Source organism: Notolepis coatsorum, assembly GCF_963971535.1.
Source record: "Notolepis coatsorum genome assembly, chromosome: 2".
In the NCBI taxonomy this organism is placed as follows: Eukaryota; Metazoa; Chordata; class Actinopteri; order Aulopiformes; family Paralepididae; genus Notolepis; species Notolepis coatsorum.
Window position 1 is genome coordinate 148,319,827 of NC_140166.1, and position 19,380 is coordinate 148,339,206.

Sequence of the window (19,380 nt, forward strand, 5' to 3'; positions counted from 1 at the left end):
GAAGTTGGTTAAGGTTAGAGTTTGTCTTTAGACCACCAGCCCTGATTCCAAACTCTAACCTTAACCAACTTCGAAAGAGAGCGACTTCGAAAGAGTGCCTAAACTTAACCAGTTGGAAACAGCTAATTTTATTACTGTCCACCTTGTTTCCAACTGGTTAAGTTTAGGCACTCTTTCGAAGTCGCTCTCTTTCGAAGTTGGTTAAGGTTAGAGTTTGTCTTTAGAGCAGGGCGATAGACCACCAGCCCTGATTCCAAACTCTAACCTTAACCAACTTCGAAAGAGAGCAACTTTGAAAGAGTGCCTAAACAGGGGAGATGAAGCATTGAACAATGTGATCCTAGTTTGTTTGTTGTGTACCTTGTGTAAGACAGGGTCCTATAATCAAATGTGAAATCCTGCTTATTTGTCTGAAAAATCAAATATAATTTCCCTGTTTTCGTCATGGGCGGCGCCATTTTAGATGGTGACGTCACGTGTTGGTTTGGTCTGGCTCCTGGTTTACACTGCTGGTTAGCTGCCTAGTAAACATGGAGTGTCTTGAAGGTCAGTCAGTAAATGCAACGTTGCCTACCAAACAACGGGACCGCGTGGTTCTTTTTGTATTGCTCCCGGCTGTTCAAACTATTTTTACCGCGTGAAAGAGAGGAAAGTTGGTTCATTTCCACAAACTACCAGTGAAAAAAACAGTGTTGTTGGCACGTTGGCTTGCTGCACTCAGGCGGCGTGATCAGCCTGTTGGACAGGGAATGAAGATCTGCAGCGAACACTTCATTGCCTCGGATTATGTTGTTGGGGGTGGGAGGTTTGTCCAGAAGAACACTAATCAGCTGAAGCCCGATGCGGTTCCCTCTGTCTTCGAAGACAGACCGGCGCAGGCAGTTCAACCAGCGTCGCGGAGCATTTAGCCTGCTGGCTACCTAGCCGGGATTCAAAGCCAACTAGCCGGCTAACCCAGCTCGCTAAATGCTGCATGTAGCTAGTTAGCTGAACCGTAGCTAGGTAGCCAGCAGGCTAAATGCTCCGCGACGCTGGTTGAACCTTCTATAGAAAGTAGGTTTAAAAAAATAAAAATAAAACTCTTATAGGGAAAAGAACCCCCCCCCCCTATATAGGGAAAAGAAAACTTTTTTCCCCCCTATAGGGCAAATAAAACTTTTTTTTGTTGTTTTACCTACTTTCTATAGAAGCATCTAAGAATGAAGTTCAATAGAAAGTAGGTTAAAAAAGAAAAGAAAAGTTGGATGTGTTAGTTTGTTGGATGTCTAGTTGAAAGACAGTTGGATGTCTTAGTTTGTTGGATGTCTAGTTGAAAGACAGTTGGATGTCTTAGTTTGTTGGATGCCTAGTTGAAAGACAGTTGGATGTCTTAGTTTGTTGGATGTCTTAGTTGAGAGACAGTTGGATGTCTTAGTTTGTTGGATGTCTTACTGAGAACAGTTGGATGTCTTAGTTTGTTGGATGTCTTAGTTGAAAGACAGTTGGATGTGTTAGTTTGTTGGATGTCTTAGTTGAGAGACAGTGAGAACAGTTGGATGCACTTCCGAGCTGCTTCCACATGGAGGCAACTTCGTTTTTTTTTTTTTGGAAACTACTTTTTCTGGCGGAAGGTTTGTTCAATAAATCTTCAATTAATGTGTGTTTATTGTATAGCAATAATTGGATGAATGCGCCAGTTGTATAAAAGCCATTAAACCACGTGCAGTCATGGGTTGTGAGAATTAGACCATGCCTAGGGGTGGTCTAATTCTCACAACCCACTCCTGCGCGTGATGTAATGCTTTATTCACCACTGTGTCCTTTATGACAGATATGATACCCACCACTGTGTCCTTTATGAAAAGGTTGGATGGCCTTCTCTGGTTGAAAGGCGTAACTATCATTGGTATTTGTTTATTTCTAAAGCCCTTATTAGTAAACCTCCCTCTTACATCACAACATTGTTAGAATGGAATCTTGGAACCTATTCTTCCACGTTCTATAGAATGCGGTATAGAGAACTGGTTGGTTCTTAGGGTTCCTCCAGTTTGCTCTGAACAATAATGCTGTGTATATGATGATTACACTCCACTCCTCTCCTCTCCTCTCCACTCCTCTCCACTCCACTCCTCTCCTCTCCCCACTCCACTCCTCTCCTCCCCACTCCTCTCCTCCCCTCTCCTCCCCTCTCCTCTCATCTCCTCTCCTCTCCTCACTCTTTCATGACATACCACGGCTTCTTGTGTATTATTGCTTAATTATTCTTAGCGTGTATATATCTATCCACATCTGTCTGTACATACCTGCACATAATCCTTTTACATATCTGTAGATACTATATCTGTAAATATCCCTTACCTACTCTTACTAGTACAGTGTATAATGACAATCGTTTGCATTAAACAAATGGATTGCACCAGATTTAGCAAGAAGCTATCATTTCCATCTATAGTCCTATGTACTGTAAAACGTTTCATAGCTATTTAAGTTTATTTCGATTATAAAGGGCAGTGTATAATGACTCGTTTGCATTAAACAAATGGATGGGTGCACTAGATTTAGCAAGAAGCGATCATGTCCTAACGTTATAGCTATTTAATCACAATGAATGAATGAATGAATGAAAACTTTATTTAACAGATTGCAGAATGGTACAATACAGTACGGCTCAATACATACAATTGTTAAGGGGATGCAGACCTGAGAAAGACGTTTGTCTTGTTTCCATCAGGGTCCCCCATTTTAGTGTCGCAAGTGTTTTTGTGGCTCCAGTCCACGGAACGTTGACAGCATTAGCAAAACACCTTATCGCCGGAGGCATAAAAGTCATTAGGATACTGCTCTGCTCTGAATTGAGGGCTTATTGGGGAATTTATTAGCTTCTTGACGATGTAAACACCGAAGCAGCGAGACGCTTGGGAGACTGCCTGTGTTGTGTGTAACCCGCTCTAGCGTCCGCCTCCCCGGTCGCGTGTGCACCAAGCGTTCCACCCAAAAACGGAATTTCAGTCCAGATTAGGCCAAATTCTGCAATATTCCACGTTTTGCAGTCGATTCCATTTTTATTGGTCAATTCCGCGATTCCGTGAACGCGGATTTCATATGGCTCTACACTGCGCCTCCATCAGCAGCCGACCCCCCCCCCCCCCCCATTGCCGAGGCTTGTGAGCTGGTGTTGTTATTACCAGCATCAAACCTCGCATAGAAGGTATTGAGGTCATTTGCTAAGGAGATGTCACTGTTCAGTTTGAGGGAGGCGCCTTTGTAGTCTGTCATCGTTTTGAGCCCCTGCCACATAGCTCTAGAGTCAGCTTGTTCAAACTGGAGTTCAATTTTATCCCTGTAGCGCCGTTTGGCCTCTGACACTGTCCTCCTTACGTTGTATCGCGCCACCTTGTGGTCATTCATGTTGCCTGCCACTAGGCCGTCGTTGTATGCTTTGGTGCGCTCTCTCAGAGCTTCACGGACGGATTTGTCTACCCAGGGTTTTTGATTTGGGTAAACTTTCATTTTGGTAGTGGGACATTCACAGCAGAAAAACAAGTCTATTAATAGCCCGTCCATCGGCGCTGGGCATAAAAAGTTAATTAAACTTGACAGACATTATATCGACGATAATTATCGATATCGAGTTATATGAAAATAATTTTATAATTTTATCGCGATAACGTTTTTGGCCATATCGCCCAGCCCTAGTAAGGGATATGTACAGATATAGATATAGTAACTAGTAAGAGTAGGTAAGGGATATGTATAGATATAGTAACTAGTAAGAGTAGGTAAGGGATATGTATAGATATAGTAACTAGTAAGAGATATGTACAGATATAGATATAGTAATTAGTAAGAGTAGGTAAGGGATATGTACAGATATAGATATAGTAACTAGTAAGAGTAGGTAAGGGATATGTACAGATATAGATATAGTAACTAGTAAGAGTAGTTAAGAGATATGTATAGATATAGTAACTAGTAAGAGTAGGCATGGGATATGTACAGATATAGATATAGTAACTAGTAAGGGTAGGTAAGGGATATGTACTAGGGATGTCCGATATTATCGGCCGATATCGGCAGTAAAATGTGATATCGGAAAATATCGGTATCGGTAAAAAAACAATAACCATTTTTTTTTTTTTTTATATAAACATTTATTTAACCTTTATTTACCCAGGCAAGCAAGTAAGAACCAATTCTTATTTTATTTTATTGTCAAAAGTATGCATGTTGGTTTAATTCAACAACAAGAGATCATTTTTACTTTTTTAATGATCATATTTTGCACAGATAATGCTTACATTTAGAAAGCCTTTTGAATGCATCCAGTGAAATTATTAGTTACCTGAAATTATTCTGTTTTTTTGGGGGGAAACCCTGCATGTATCGGTATCGGTTGATATCGGTATCGGTATCGGAAATTAAGAGTTGGACAATATCGGAATATCGGTATCGGTAAAAAAGCCAATATCGAGCATCCCTAATATGTACAGATATAGATATAGTAACTAGTAAGAGTAGGTAATGGATATGTATAGATATAGTAACTAGTAAGAGATATGTACAGATATAGATATAGTAACTAGTAAGAGTAGGTAAGGGATATGTACAGATATAGATATAGTAACTAGTAAGAGTAGGTAAGGGATATGTACACGTATAGATATAGTAACTAGTAAGAGATATATATATAGATATAGTAACTAGTAAGAGTAGGTAAGGGATATGTACAGATATAGATATAGTAACTAGTAAGAGTAGGTAAGAGATATGTACAGATATAGATATAGTAACTAGTAAGAGTAGGTAAGGGATATGTACAGATATAGATATAGTAACTAGTAAGAGTAGGTAAGGGATATGTACAGATATAGATATAGTAAGGCACACACTACTATAACCGTGGCATCAGAATTCACGCCACATACATACTCGGCACGTAAATATATAAAATAGCGCCGTGCAAGCTAAGTATCGTTTCCAAGCGATGTATTCCATGACAATGTACTAAATAAATATCCCTAAAATACTCTGTTCCGCCACAATACATTGCAACGACGTCCACCGTATACCACACTACTATAACCGTGGCATCAGAATTCACGCCACACACATACTCGGCACATAAATATATAAAATATCGCCGTGCAAGCTAAGTATCCTAGCAGCCTTGAGTCCTGAGCTGTGGTGCGTAAGCACGTCATCACGTAACGTTGGTTGTTGTTAGTGAGTGTGCTGAGCCGAGGCTGAACGGAGCCAAACTTGGAAAATCGATATATCGAAACTTTGCGACCACGTTTCATGTTTATTTCGAGGAAATAATTTATCGGGATATTTATCGTTATCGTTTTATCGCCCAGCCCTATCCCTTACCTACTCTTACTAGTTACTATATCTATATCTGTACATATCCCATACCTACTCTTACTAGTTACTATATCTATATCTGTACATATCTCTTACCTACTCTTACTAGTTACTATATCTGTACATATCCCTTACCTACTCTTACTAGTTACTATATCTATATCTGTACATATCCCTTACCTACTCTTACTAGTTACTATATCTATATCTGTACATATCCCTTACCTACTCTTACTAGTTACTATATCTATACATATCTCTTACCTACTCTTACTAGTTACTATATCTATATCTGTACATATCCCTTACCTACTCTTACTAGTTACTATATCTGTACATATCACTTACCTACTCTTAATAGTTACTATATCTATATCTATATATATATATCTGTACATATCTCTTACTAGTTACTATATCTATATATATATATATCTGTACATATCCCTTACCTACTCTTACTAGTTACTATATCTATATATATATCTGTACATATCCCTTACCTACTCTTACTAGTTACTATATATATATCTGTACATATCTCTTACCTACTCTTACTAGTTACTATATCTATATGTGAACGTATCCCTTACCTACTCTTACTAGTTACTATATCTATATCTGTACATATCCCTTACCCACTCTTACTAGTTACTATATCTGTACATATTAGGGATGCTCGATATTGGCTTTTTTACCGATACCGATATTCCGATATTGTCCAACTCTTAATTTCCGATACCGATATCAACCGATACCGATACATGCAGGGTTTCCCCCCAAAAAAACGGAATAATTTCAGGTAACTAATAATTTCACTGGATGCATTCAAAAGGCTTTCTAAATGTAAGCATTATCTGTGCAAAATATGATAATTAAAAAAGTAAAAATGATCTCTTGTTGTTGAATTAAACCAACATGCATACTTTTGACAATAAAATAAAATAAGAATTGGTTCTTACTTGCTTGCCTGGGTAAATAAAGGTTAAATAAATGTTTATAAAAAAAAAAAAAAAAAAAAAAAATTGTTATTGTTTTTTTACCGATACCGATATTTTCCGATATCACATTTTACTGCAGATATCGGCCGATAATATCGGACATCCCTAGTACATATCCCTTACCTACCATTACTAGTTACTATATCTATATCTGTACATATCCCATGCCTACTCTTACTAGTTACTATATCTATACATATCTCTTAACTACTCTTACTAGTTACTATATCTATATCTGTACATATCCCTTACCTACTCTTACTAGTTACTATATCTATATCTGTACATATCCCTTACCTACTCTTACTAGTTACTATATCTATATATGTACATATCTCTTACTAGTTACTATATCTATACATATCCCTTACCTACTCTTACTAGTTACTATATCTATACATATCCCTTACCTACTCTTACTAGTTACTATATATATATCTGTACATATCCCTTACCTACTCTTACTAGTTACTATATCTATATCTGTACATATCTCTTACTAGTTACTATATCTATACATATCCCTTACCTACTCTTACTAGTTACTATATCTATACATATCCCTTACCTACTCTTACTAGTTACTATATCTATATCTGTACATATCCCTTACATACTCTTACTAGTTACTATATCTATATATATATCTCTTACTAGTTACTATATCTATACGTGTACATATCCCTTACCTACTCTTACTAGTTACTATATCTATATCTGTACATATCCCTTACCTACTCTTACTAGTTACTATATCTATATCTGTACATATCTCTTACTAGTTACTATATCTATACATATCCATTACCTACTCTTACTAGTTACTATATCTATATCTGTACATATTAGGGATGCTCGATATTGGCTTTTTTACCGATACCGATATTCCGATATTGTCCAACTCTTAATTTCCGATACCGATACCGATATCAACCGATACCGATACATGCAGGGTTTCCCCCCAAAAAAACGGAATAATTTCAGGTAACTAATAATTTCACTGGATGCATTCAAAAGGCTTTCTAAATGTAAGCATTATCTGTGCAAAATATGATCATTAAAAAAGTAAAAATGATCTCTTGTTGTTGAATTAAACCAACATGCATACTTTTGACAATAAAATAAAATAAGAATTGGTTCTTACTTGCTTGCCTGGGTAAATAAAGGTTAAATAAATGTTTATATAAAAAAAAAAAAAAATGGTTATTGTTTTTTTACCGATACCGATATTTTCCGATATCACATTTTACTGCCGATATCGGCCGATAATATCGGACATCCCTAGTACATATCCCTTACCTACCCTTACTAGTTACTATATCTATATCTGTACATATCCCATGCCTACTCTTACTAGTTACTATATCTATACATATCTCTTAACTACTCTTACTAGTTACTATATCTATATCTGTACATATCCCTTACCTACTCTTACTAGTTACTATATCTATATCTGTACATATCCCTTACCTACTCTTACTAATTACTATATCTATATCTGTACATATCTCTTACTAGTTACTATATCTATACATATCCCTTACCTACTCTTACTAGTTACTATATCTATACATATCCCTTACCTACTCTTACTAGTTACTATATCTATATCTGTACATATCCCTTACTAGGGCTGGGCGATATGGCCAAAAACGTTATCGCGATAAAATTATAAAATTATTTTCATATAACTCGATATCGATAATTATCGTCGATATAATGTCTGTCAAGTTTAATTAACTTTTTATGCCCAGCGCCGATGGACGGGCTATTAATAGACTTGTTTTTCTGCTGTGAATGTCCCACTACCAAAATGAAAGTTTACCCAAATCAAAAACCCTGGGTAGACAAATCCGTCCGTGAAGCTCTGAGAGAGCGCACCAAAGCATACAACGACGGCCTAGTGGCAGGCAACATGAATGACCACAAGGTGGCGCGATACAACGTAAGGAGGACAGTGTCAGAGGCCAAACGGCGCTACAGGGATAAAATTGAACTCCAGTTTGAACAAGCTGACTCTAGAGCTATGTGGCAGGGGCTCAAAACGATGACAGACTACAAAGGCGCCTCCCTCAAACTGAACAGTGACATCTCCTTAGCAAATGACCTCAATACCTTCTATGCGAGGTTTGATGCTGGTAATAACAACACCAGCTCACAAGCCTCGGCAATGGGGGGGGGGGGGGGGTCGGCTGCTGATGGAGGCGCAGTGTAGAGCCATATGAAATCCGCGTTCACGGAATCGCGGAATTGACCAATAAAAATGGAATCGACTGCAAAACGTGGAATATTGCAGAATTTGGCCTAATCTGGACTGAAATTCCGTTTTTGGGTGGAACGCTTGGTGCACACGCGACCGGGGAGGCGGACGCTAGAGCGGGTTACACACAACACAGGCAGTCTCCCAAGCGTCTCGCTGCTTCGGTGTTTACATCGTCAAGAAGCTAATAAATTCCCCAATAAGCCCTCAATTCAGAGCAGAGCAGTATCCTAATGACTTTTATGCCTCCGGCGATAAGGTGTTTTGCTAATGCTGTCAACGTTCCGTGGACTGGAGCCACAAAAACACTTGCGACACTAAAATGGGGGACCCTGATGGAAACAAGACAAACGTCTTTCTCAGGTCTGCATCCCCTTAACAATTGTATGTATTGAGCCGTACTGTATTGTACCATTCTGCAATCTGTTAAATAAAGTTTTCATTCATTCATTCATTCATTGTGATTAAATAGCTATAACGTTAGGACATGATCGCTTCTTGCTAAATCTAGTGCACCCATCCATTTGTTTAATGCAAACGAGTCATTATACACTGCCCTTTATAATCGAAATAAACTTAAATAGCTATGAAACGTTTTACAGTACATAGGACTATAGATGGAAATGATAGCTTCTTGCTAAATCTGGTGCAATCCATTTGTTTAATGCAAACGATTGTCATTATACACTGTCCTAGGGGTGGACGGTATAAACGGTATACGGTATAAACGGTATGAATTTGCTCTACGGTATGGATTTTGCCTATACCGTGTAACCGGTAGTGCAGCTCTAAAATAGCAATGACGTCATGTAACCACAGCGCGACTATTTCACTCGCATTTGCCCCTAAAAATAGATAGAATTAGTCATAGATAATAGATATGTGCGAACTGGAAAAAGTTATTTAGGAGGCTTCGCGCAGTGGGCGTGCCAGCCCCTCCCGCACGCATGTAAACACGGGTCTACTAGTAGTAGTGGGACGGGACGTCTCCCTGAGCTAACGTTAGCTTAGCTACCGTTACAAAATGACCCAGTCAACTATTCACTTTTAGTTTAATACATGATGAGGCATTGTCTAACCGAACGGTATCTAGTCGGCCAGCTACCGATAGCTCCTGACATCAACAAACGCTCCATCAAGTCTAGTAGAGAGTAGACGTGTATGATAGCTCCGTTAGCCGTTAGCTCACGTTAACGCAACTTAGTTCACCGTTCAAAACGAAATGTCCCATTGAACTAAATAATTCACTGAGGCGTTGTATTAACGTTATATATCCGGCTAGCAGTAGCTACAGATAGCTCCTGATATCAATGTCTTATAACACTGATTCGATGCGTATTCGAGCTGAGGGCTTGTGAATGTGATTTAACGTTATACCAATACTAGGGCCCAGCTGCAGCGCCGGTGAATCCTGGCCGTAGCTCGAGGCTACTCGAGTATAGGTCCAGCTGCAGCTCCGGAGAATCCTGGCCGTAGCTAGAGGCTACTAATGTACACACAGACAGTAGAGCTTGTTGCGTGGTGGCGATGTCTCGCAGATAATACAAGTACAAGTCTAATTATATAATATATATATTTTATATAAAAAAAAAAAAAAAATTATATAAAAAAAAAAAAAAAAATTATCAAAAACGATGATACCGTGATATATACCGTTACCGTCTATGCTTCAAATTATACCGTGATATAAATTTTAGACCATACCGTCCACCCCTAGTATTGTGTATTGTATATTATTTGGTAACTCAGAACATTGTACATATGTCTATACCGAACACTGTGACCTCATTTTCTTCTTCTAAATTCATGCTATATTATGTTATTATGTTATTTGATACTATCTTGTCTAGCACAGTCTCTGGAGCGTAACAGTAAGAAGCATTTTGTATGAAAGTATTCTGTACTTCTGTATGACAACTATTAAAGAACTTGAACTTGAACTTGAGTTGATGTCGTCATCAGTCCGCGCACGTTAGCAGTTAGCCAGAGCGAGCAGTACTGTGTATCCCATGACAATGTACTAAATAAATATCCCTAAAATACTCTGTTCCGCCACAATACATTGCAACGACGTCCACCGTATACCACACACTACTATAACCGTGGCATCAGAATTCACGCCACATACATACTCGGCACGTAAATATATAAAATAGCGCCGTGCAAGCTAAGTATCGTTTCCAAGCGATGTATTCCATGACAATGTACTAAATAAATATCCCTAAAATACTCTGTTCCGCCACAATACATTGCAACGACGTCCACCGTATACCACACTACTATAACCGTGGCATCAGAATTCACGCCACACACATACTCGGCACATAAATATATAAAATATCGCCGTGCAAGCTAAGTATCCTAGCAGCCTTGAGTCCTGAGCTGTGGTGCGTAAGCACGTCATCACGTAACGTTGGTTGTTGTTAGTGAGTGTGCTGAGCCGAGGCTGAACGGAGCCAAACTTGGAAAATCGATATATCGAAACTTTGCGACCACGTTTCATGTTTATTTCGAGGAAATAATTTATCGGGATATTTATCGTTATCGTTTTATCGCCCAGCCCTATCCCTTACCTACTCTTACTAGTTACTATATCTATATCTGTACATATCCCATACCTACTCTTACTAGTTACTATATCTATATCTGTACATATCTCTTACCTACTCTTACTAGTTACTATATCTGTACATATCCCTTACCTACTCTTACTAGTTACTATATCTATATCTGTACATATCCCTTACCTACTCTTACTAGTTACTATATCTATATCTGTACATATCCCTTACCTACTCTTACTAGTTACTATATCTATACATATCTCTTACCTACTCTTACTAGTTACTATATCTATATCTGTACATATCCCTTACCTACTCTTACTAGTTACTATATCTGTACATATCACTTACCTACTCTTAATAGTTACTATATCTATATCTATATATATATATATATATCTGTACATATCTCTTACTAGTTACTATATCTATATATATATATATCTGTACATATCCCTTACCTACTCTTACTAGTTACTATATCTATATATATATCTGTACATATCCCTTACCTACTCTTACTAGTTACTATATATATATCTGTACATATCTCTTACCTACTCTTACTAGTTACTATATCTATATGTGAACGTATCCCTTACCTACTCTTACTAGTTACTATATCTATATCTGTACATATCCCTTACCCACTCTTACTAGTTACTATATCTGTACATATTAGGGATGCTCGATATTGGCTTTTTTACCGATACCGATATTCCGATATTGTCCAACTCTTAATTTCCGATACCGATATCAACCGATACCGATACATGCAGGGTTTCCCCCCAAAAAAACGGAATAATTTCAGGTAACTAATAATTTCACTGGATGCATTCAAAAGGCTTTCTAAATGTAAGCATTATCTGTGCAAAATATGATAATTAAAAAAGTAAAAATGATCTCTTGTTGTTGAATTAAACCAACATGCATACTTTTGACAATAAAATAAAATAAGAATTGGTTCTTACTTGCTTGCCTGGGTAAATAAAGGTTAAATAAATGTTTATAAAAAAAAAAAAAAAAAAAAAATTGTTATTGTTTTTTTACCGATACCGATATTTTCCGATATCACATTTTACTGCAGATATCGGCCGATAATATCGGACATCCCTAGTACATATCCCTTACCTACCATTACTAGTTACTATATCTATATCTGTACATATCCCATGCCTACTCTTACTAGTTACTATATCTATACATATCTCTTAACTACTCTTACTAGTTACTATATCTATATCTGTACATATCCCTTACCTACTCTTACTAGTTACTATATCTATATCTGTACATATCCCTTACCTACTCTTACTAGTTACTATATCTATATATGTACATATCTCTTACTAGTTACTATATCTATACATATCCCTTACCTACTCTTACTAGTTACTATATCTATACATATCCCTTACCTACTCTTACTAGTTACTATATATATATCTGTACATATCCCTTACCTACTCTTACTAGTTACTATATCTATATCTGTACATATCTCTTACTAGTTACTATATCTATACATATCCCTTACCTACTCTTACTAGTTACTATATCTATACATATCCCTTACCTACTCTTACTAGTTACTATATCTATATCTGTACATATCCCTTACATACTCTTACTAGTTACTATATCTGTACATATCCCTTACATACTCTTACTAGTTACTATATCTGTACATATCCCTTACCTACTCTTACTAGTTACTATATCTATATCTGTACATATCCCTTACCTACTCTTACTAGTTACTATATCTATATCTGTACATATCCCTTACCTACTCTTACTAGTTACTATATCTATATCTGTACATATCCCTTACCTACTCTTACTAGTTACTATATCTATATCTGTACATATCCCTTACCTACTCTTACTAGTTACTATATCTATATCTGTACATATCCCTTACCTACTCTAACTAGTTACACTGCTGGCCAGTATGACTTACTACCATAGCGTCTTTATACCTGTATCACTGTACATATTAATACTACAACTCTGTACATAGATCTGATTAGCACTATTACTCAGTAGTACTAATTTATATAGTTTATACCCAGTTTGTACCTTTTCATCTCCTGTACATTGTATACTATTGTACTTTACGGTTACATTTTCACTCTGGTTTGATGCCAAACTCTTTAGTTGTTGTACTGTATTTGTGCTAATGTAATCTAAAACAGACACAACTAAATACCAGCTTGTTGAGCTCCAGCTGAAGGTCTTCCTTCTCCATGTAGATTCCCCGGTAGGCACTGAAGGCCTTGTTCACATACTGGGGCCCCTCTGACGGCGGGGCCTCTGGTCTGAAGAGCTACCAGAGATAGAATGAAAGAGAAGAGGAGACAGAAAGAAAAAGATGATAAAGAAGACAGGCAACAGAAAATGACAGGAGGGGCGAAGAGAGGAGAGAAGGGTGGAGAGGAGAGGAGGTGAGGAGAGGAGCAGAGAAGGGTGGAGAGGAGAGGATAGGTGAGGAGAGGAGAAGGGTGGAGGAGAGGTGAGGAAAGGAGGAGCAGAGAAGGGTGGAGAGGAGAGGAGCAGAGAAGGGTGTAGAGGAGCAACAAAGGATGGAGAGGAGTGGAGGAGAGTAGAGGAGCAGAGAAGGGTGGAGAGGAGAGGTGAGGAGAGAAAGGTGGAGGAGAGGTGAGGAGAGGAGCAGAGAAGGGTGGAGAGGAGAGGAGCAGAGAAGGGTGGAGAGGAGCAACAAAGGATGGAGAGGAGTGGAGTAGAGGAGAGTAGAAGAGAGTAGAAGAGAGGAGATGAGAGGAGAGGAGAGGAGAGGAGAGGAGAGGAGAGGAGAGGAGAGGAGAGGAGAGGAGGATAGCGGGGATAAGGCAAAACACAGAAGGGAATAGTGATGTGGAGAGAAAAGGGGAAGAGATTAGTCTCTTTATACTTTGCCTGTTTAGGTTTATTTTAGGCAGGAAGTGGGGTTGCCGCGGTGATGTGAAATGGTCCGTGAATAATAATAAAGAACACCGTTATTACCGGTGACCCCGGACCTTCTACATAATGTTAAAGGAGGCTAGATCACTAAATATCTTCAAATGTAAGCTAAAAACGTACCTCTTCACCATAGCCTTTTAATACACTCTGAGAAAGAACACTGACGGCTAGATCCACAAAGAATGGATTGCACGGAGCAAGTTGCACCCTTACTTACAATTCATTATGAATTGAAAATGGGGGACCCTAATGTAAACAAGACGAAAGTCTTTCTCTGGTCTGCATCCCCTTAACAATTGTGTGTATTGAGCCATACTGTATTGTACCCATTCTGCAATCTGTTAATAAAATGTTCATTCAATCAATCAATCTGCATGGTGAAAGACTTTCGTCTTGTTTACATCAGGGTCCCCCATTTTCAATTCATAATGAATTGTAAGTAAGGGTGCAACTTGCTCCGTGCAATCCATTCTTTGTGGATCTGGCCAAATGAGAACTATTTTATTATAAATGAGCTATTTTATTGTAAATGAGAGCTATTTGATTGTAAATGAGAGCCCTTTTATTGCACTGCCATTATTCTGTTTGCACTTTATGCATTGCTTTTATTCTGTCTATTTTATACTCATTTTATGTCTGTCCTTTATGCATTGCTTTTATTCTGTCTATGTCTGTTTTATGTCCATTTTGACTCATCAGGGTCATCACATCACACCAGATTTCTATGCTCTGCTTGGTGCCAGACTTTGGTGGCAGTTCTATTGAAGCCTACATTAAAATGAATAATATACAAGCTATCTGAGGAAATATATCAAACGTTAACAATGTAGCCAATTGCTGATGATTCTGACACCTGAGGTAATAACCTGTTTAAATGATAAACCAAGGGATTTTTTTTTATCCACTTTTTCTCCTTATTTTCTATTTTTCTCCCATCCCAATTTCGCATTGCCAATTCTCCCCTCCCCTGTCTTGAACGTTGCTAGACTATGCCTCCCACTGGTCGGCTGTAGTGAGGATAGAAGCCTTGCATCACGTGTCCCCTCCGGTACACGAGGAGGCAGCCTGTCGCATCTTTTCACCAGACAGCGCGGACTCTCAGTGGCGAGGAGTAACGCGTGGGAGGCTCACACTGCACCCGATACTTCCTGTCTCTGCTGTACAGGCGTCACCCAACCGACCTGTAGGAGTCGCTGTCCACAATGTCCAATCCCCACCCATCGACTTTCCACCCGCTACCTCTGCCAATTGAGATAGTATGACGACTGGCCCAAGCCGGAGGCAATGCTGACTCGGGGAGTCGAGACCGGAGTCTCTTGCACTGGTGACGAGCGCAATCTCCGCTACGCCACCCAGCCGCCCTAAACCAAGGGAATTATTAAACTCAATGACGACCGAACTGAAAGTTTCCACACTTGTGTAACGCAGGGGTTCCCAAAGTGGGGGTCGCGACCCGCCGCCGGGGGGTCGCCAGATGATTAAAAAATATATATATATATTATTTTTTATGCAGTCAGGCCACTGAACTTAGAAGCAGGCCAGGCCAGTGTTTCTAGTTGCAGCAGCGCAATAGTTAGATAACCTAGATGGGTAACAACCAGGAGATCACTGCAACTCACACAAGTTGGAGAACTATCTCCCTCTCTCTCTTGCTCTCACACACACACACAAAGGGAGCCGCATGTGATTGGTGGAGGCAGGACCCTTACAAAAAACAAAAAATCCTTCAAAATCAGTGTTGTTGCTAATCATTGACACATGCTAGCCTGTAATAATCCCCCCCAGAAAAATCTACTTTGCATTTGATACATTGCAAATATATGCCATGATCACACACACTGGCATTTAAAGGGTTAGAATTATAAAATGAATATGTGGTGTTATGATCAGGGCTGAAGTTGAATAAAAGATTGTATTTTTTTCAATCTGACATTACAAAAAAACTAGCCTGTTTTTTAACACTTTGATTACCAGCCATGCGGTGCGCCTTAAATGCCACCACCTTCAATGATAGCGTTGTGAACGCATAATCTCTGTCTTAAATTATGGCTATGTGTCTAATCTGCCCGTCGTTTATCAATGACTTGTTTGCAGTCAACATTGTCTAAACGGATTTTTTATTTTATTTTTTTATAATCACTTCATTTCAGTTTTATAGCATTTTGAAAAGCCCTAGTTTTCAAGGAAAACAAAGATTCCATGATAAACGGCATTTACTGGAATATTCTGGCACACACAAAAACGTTGTAATTTTTCGGCCTATTTATTAATCATTTTCAAATAAACGCTAGATTATCGATAGTATATGTGTACTTATGCACGCTATAGAAGCGGGCTGAAATATCGATTCTCTCATTTCCTGATCGCGCACACACAGACACACACACACACGCATAGGGCAAACGCTGATATATAGGTGAAAATAGCTCTGATTATCCTAAGATTGGTAAAATAAATTCCTTACCTCAGATCAGATGTTATCCAAAAAGATTATTCCAATTCCTGATCGCCATTCCAAATATCGATTGCGTTTATTGATTCAGCATTGGGTACTGTAAATACATAATCCACGCGTTTTCCGGGCCGGCGATCACAATGGATTCTTCAGTTGGCTTGACGGAAAAGTAAAATGAGGAAACTCTAAAGTAATGAGGTGCAGTTACACAGGGAGAGACGATAGGGGGCGGTATCTTCCCAATTGAGCTCAGAGAGAGTCTGCAACACTAACCTGAGGCTCGATTGATGAAATATGAATTCAAATCGCCAATAAAAAAAAAAACGACAAACAAACGCTATATAGCGTTGGCGGCACTCAACGGTCGGCATGAACTAACGACAAAACGCATGGCTGGCATTCAAAGTGTTAACAATAATTTGTGATGCCATCACAAACACTGGCATTTAAAGGGTACAAATTTAAAAAATCCTGCACCAGAATGCAGGAAATGAAGTATTTGTAACAAAATGACCCCCTGCTTAAAAAGTGGCCTGACTGGGGCTATATTTTGCACTAATTTCTATAAGCCACTCTGTCAACCTTATTGCTATACAATAAACACACATTAATTGAAGATTTATTGACAAAACCATCCGCAGAAAAAGTAGTTCCCAAAAGAAAAAGAGAGAAGTTGCCTCCATGTGGAAGCAGCTCGGAAGTGCATCCAACTGTTCTCAGTAAGACATCCAACAAACTAACACATCCAACTGTCTCTCAACTAAGACATCCAACAAACTAACACATCCAACTGTCTTTCAACTAAGACATCCAACAAACTAACACATCCAACTGTCTTTCAAATAAGACATCCAACAAACTAACACATCCAACTTTTTTTTCACCTACTTTCTATAGAACTTCATTCTTAGATGCTTCTATAGAAAGTAGGTAAAACAAAACAAAACGTTTTCTTTGCCCTATAGGGTAAAATGAAGTTTTCTTTGCCCTATAGGAGGGAATATTTTTTTTATTAATTTTTTTTAAACCTACTTTCTATAGAAGCAGCTGGGAGGTGCGCTGTTTTAAGTGAGCGTGGATTATTGAATTGATTGATTGCTAATTTTATTACTGTCCGCCTTGTTTCCAACTGGTTAAGCTTGGCAACTCTTTCGAAGTCGCTCTCTTCCGAAGTTGGTTAAGCTTAGAGTTTGGAATCAGGGCTGGTGGTCTATCGCCCTGCTCAAAAGACAAACTCTAAGCTCAACCAACTTCGAAAGAGAGCGACTTCGAAAGAGTCGCCAAGCTTAACCAGTTGGAAACAAGGCGGAAGTGTGTCTTTTGTGTTGGTTATAGTGTTTTTATTTTTTACTCTATATTCTATATTTTGTATTTGGTTCTTTGTATTTTGTACTCAAGTTTTAAGGCTGTATTTATTGTTTTTATTGTCTTGTCATTATTATTATTGTTGTTGATGTCAATGTTGGGTTTGTTGTTGTATAAAAAATTCTTATTTAAAATAATTTTAAAAAGATTAAGTGGCCATAGTTACTAGCGTGTTCGGAATGTCCTTCCTTTCATTTCGTAGCAGCCAGAAATGTATTGTACTATTTTACTGTGTATTCTATTTTACTCTTTTATTACCGTCTATTTTAAAATGGCCATAGAATCAAACCGTAAACAAAGAGGCCTAAGATGTTAGATCATAATGTGAAAAACGTGATTTATTGCTCTACGCCTTACCTTGACTTTGTACATTTGGCTATCTATTTTATGCTCGTTTTATACTTATTTTATGTCTGTTCTTTATGTATTGTTCTTGATCTGCCAATGTTGTGCTCATTCTATGCCTGTCTTTTTTTTTTTTTTTTTTTAACTGCTGTGAAGCACTTTGAGCTACAATTCTTGTATGAAAGGTGCTATACAAATAAAGTTTATTATGATTATGTTTCTCCCTCGCTCTCTTCCTGTACCTTATCCTCCAGCTGTTTAACTCTCTTCCTGAGCAGCGTGTTCTCCCTCTCCGTGTCGCGCAGCCTCTTCTTGATGTCCTCGTAGGCCGTCACGAGGGCAAAGTGCGACGCCACCGACTCGTCCCCGGCGCACACCGACACAGGGCTCTCGCCGCTGGCGCCGTAGGCCGTCTCGTGTTTGAGAATGCAGATGTCATCGTCCACCGCCAGGGCCTCCATGCCTGCACAGGCCTACGCAGCAGCGGATAGCAGACCTGGGGCACACAAGGAGAGACATTACCCATCATTTGAAAGGGTACTACTTTGATAAAACATACACCGTCTGAATATACCCGTTTTTTCCCCAGAGCCATCACCACCTTGAACTCTGATATGCACCAACAATACCACCCCTCTCCCACACTGTGCACTATATAACCATTCAATGCTATTTCCTCCCAACTTCAAGGGCAATAGTCTACCCTTCAAGTGCAATATTCATAAGTGTAATTATCTACCCACTACTGTCCGACAGTGATTTTTGTATATTCTTATTGTATAGTATTGTGGCATTGTTTCTTTTGTATTACTTGTGTATAGTATCATATTATTGTATAGTATTGTGATGTTTCTTTTTTACTACTTGTGTGATTTTATGCTTATTTTCTTTTACCAGCTCCTTAAATTAGAGTTTTATTTATTTATTTAACCTTTATTTAGCTAGATAAAACATTAAGTCCCTAATCTCGTTGTACGCAAATATGACAATAAAGTCTATTCTATCTGCATAATCCTTCTATATACCTATTCTACACCTGCATATAACCCATACAACTATGTATGATAGCATGTACAATAA

At 38.5% G+C, this 19,380-nt stretch overlaps 1 protein-coding gene across 2 annotated transcripts in view; it reads right to left on the reverse strand.

Moving 5' to 3' along the window:
• azi2 (5-azacytidine induced 2) overlaps positions 1 to 19,380 on the reverse strand; it is a 63,316-nt gene that overhangs the window by 33,101 nt on the left and 10,835 nt on the right. For both annotated transcript variants that reach the window (XM_084307453.1, XM_084307452.1), the window contains exons 2-3: positions 18,543 to 18,796; positions 13,384 to 13,500 (exon numbers count right to left, since the gene is read on the reverse strand). In XM_084307453.1, the coding sequence (XP_084163579.1) occupies positions 13,384 to 13,500; positions 18,543 to 18,761 (336 nt within the window). In that variant the 5' untranslated portion in view covers positions 18,762 to 18,796. The remainder of the gene's footprint in view (positions 1 to 13,383; positions 13,501 to 18,542; positions 18,797 to 19,380) is intronic.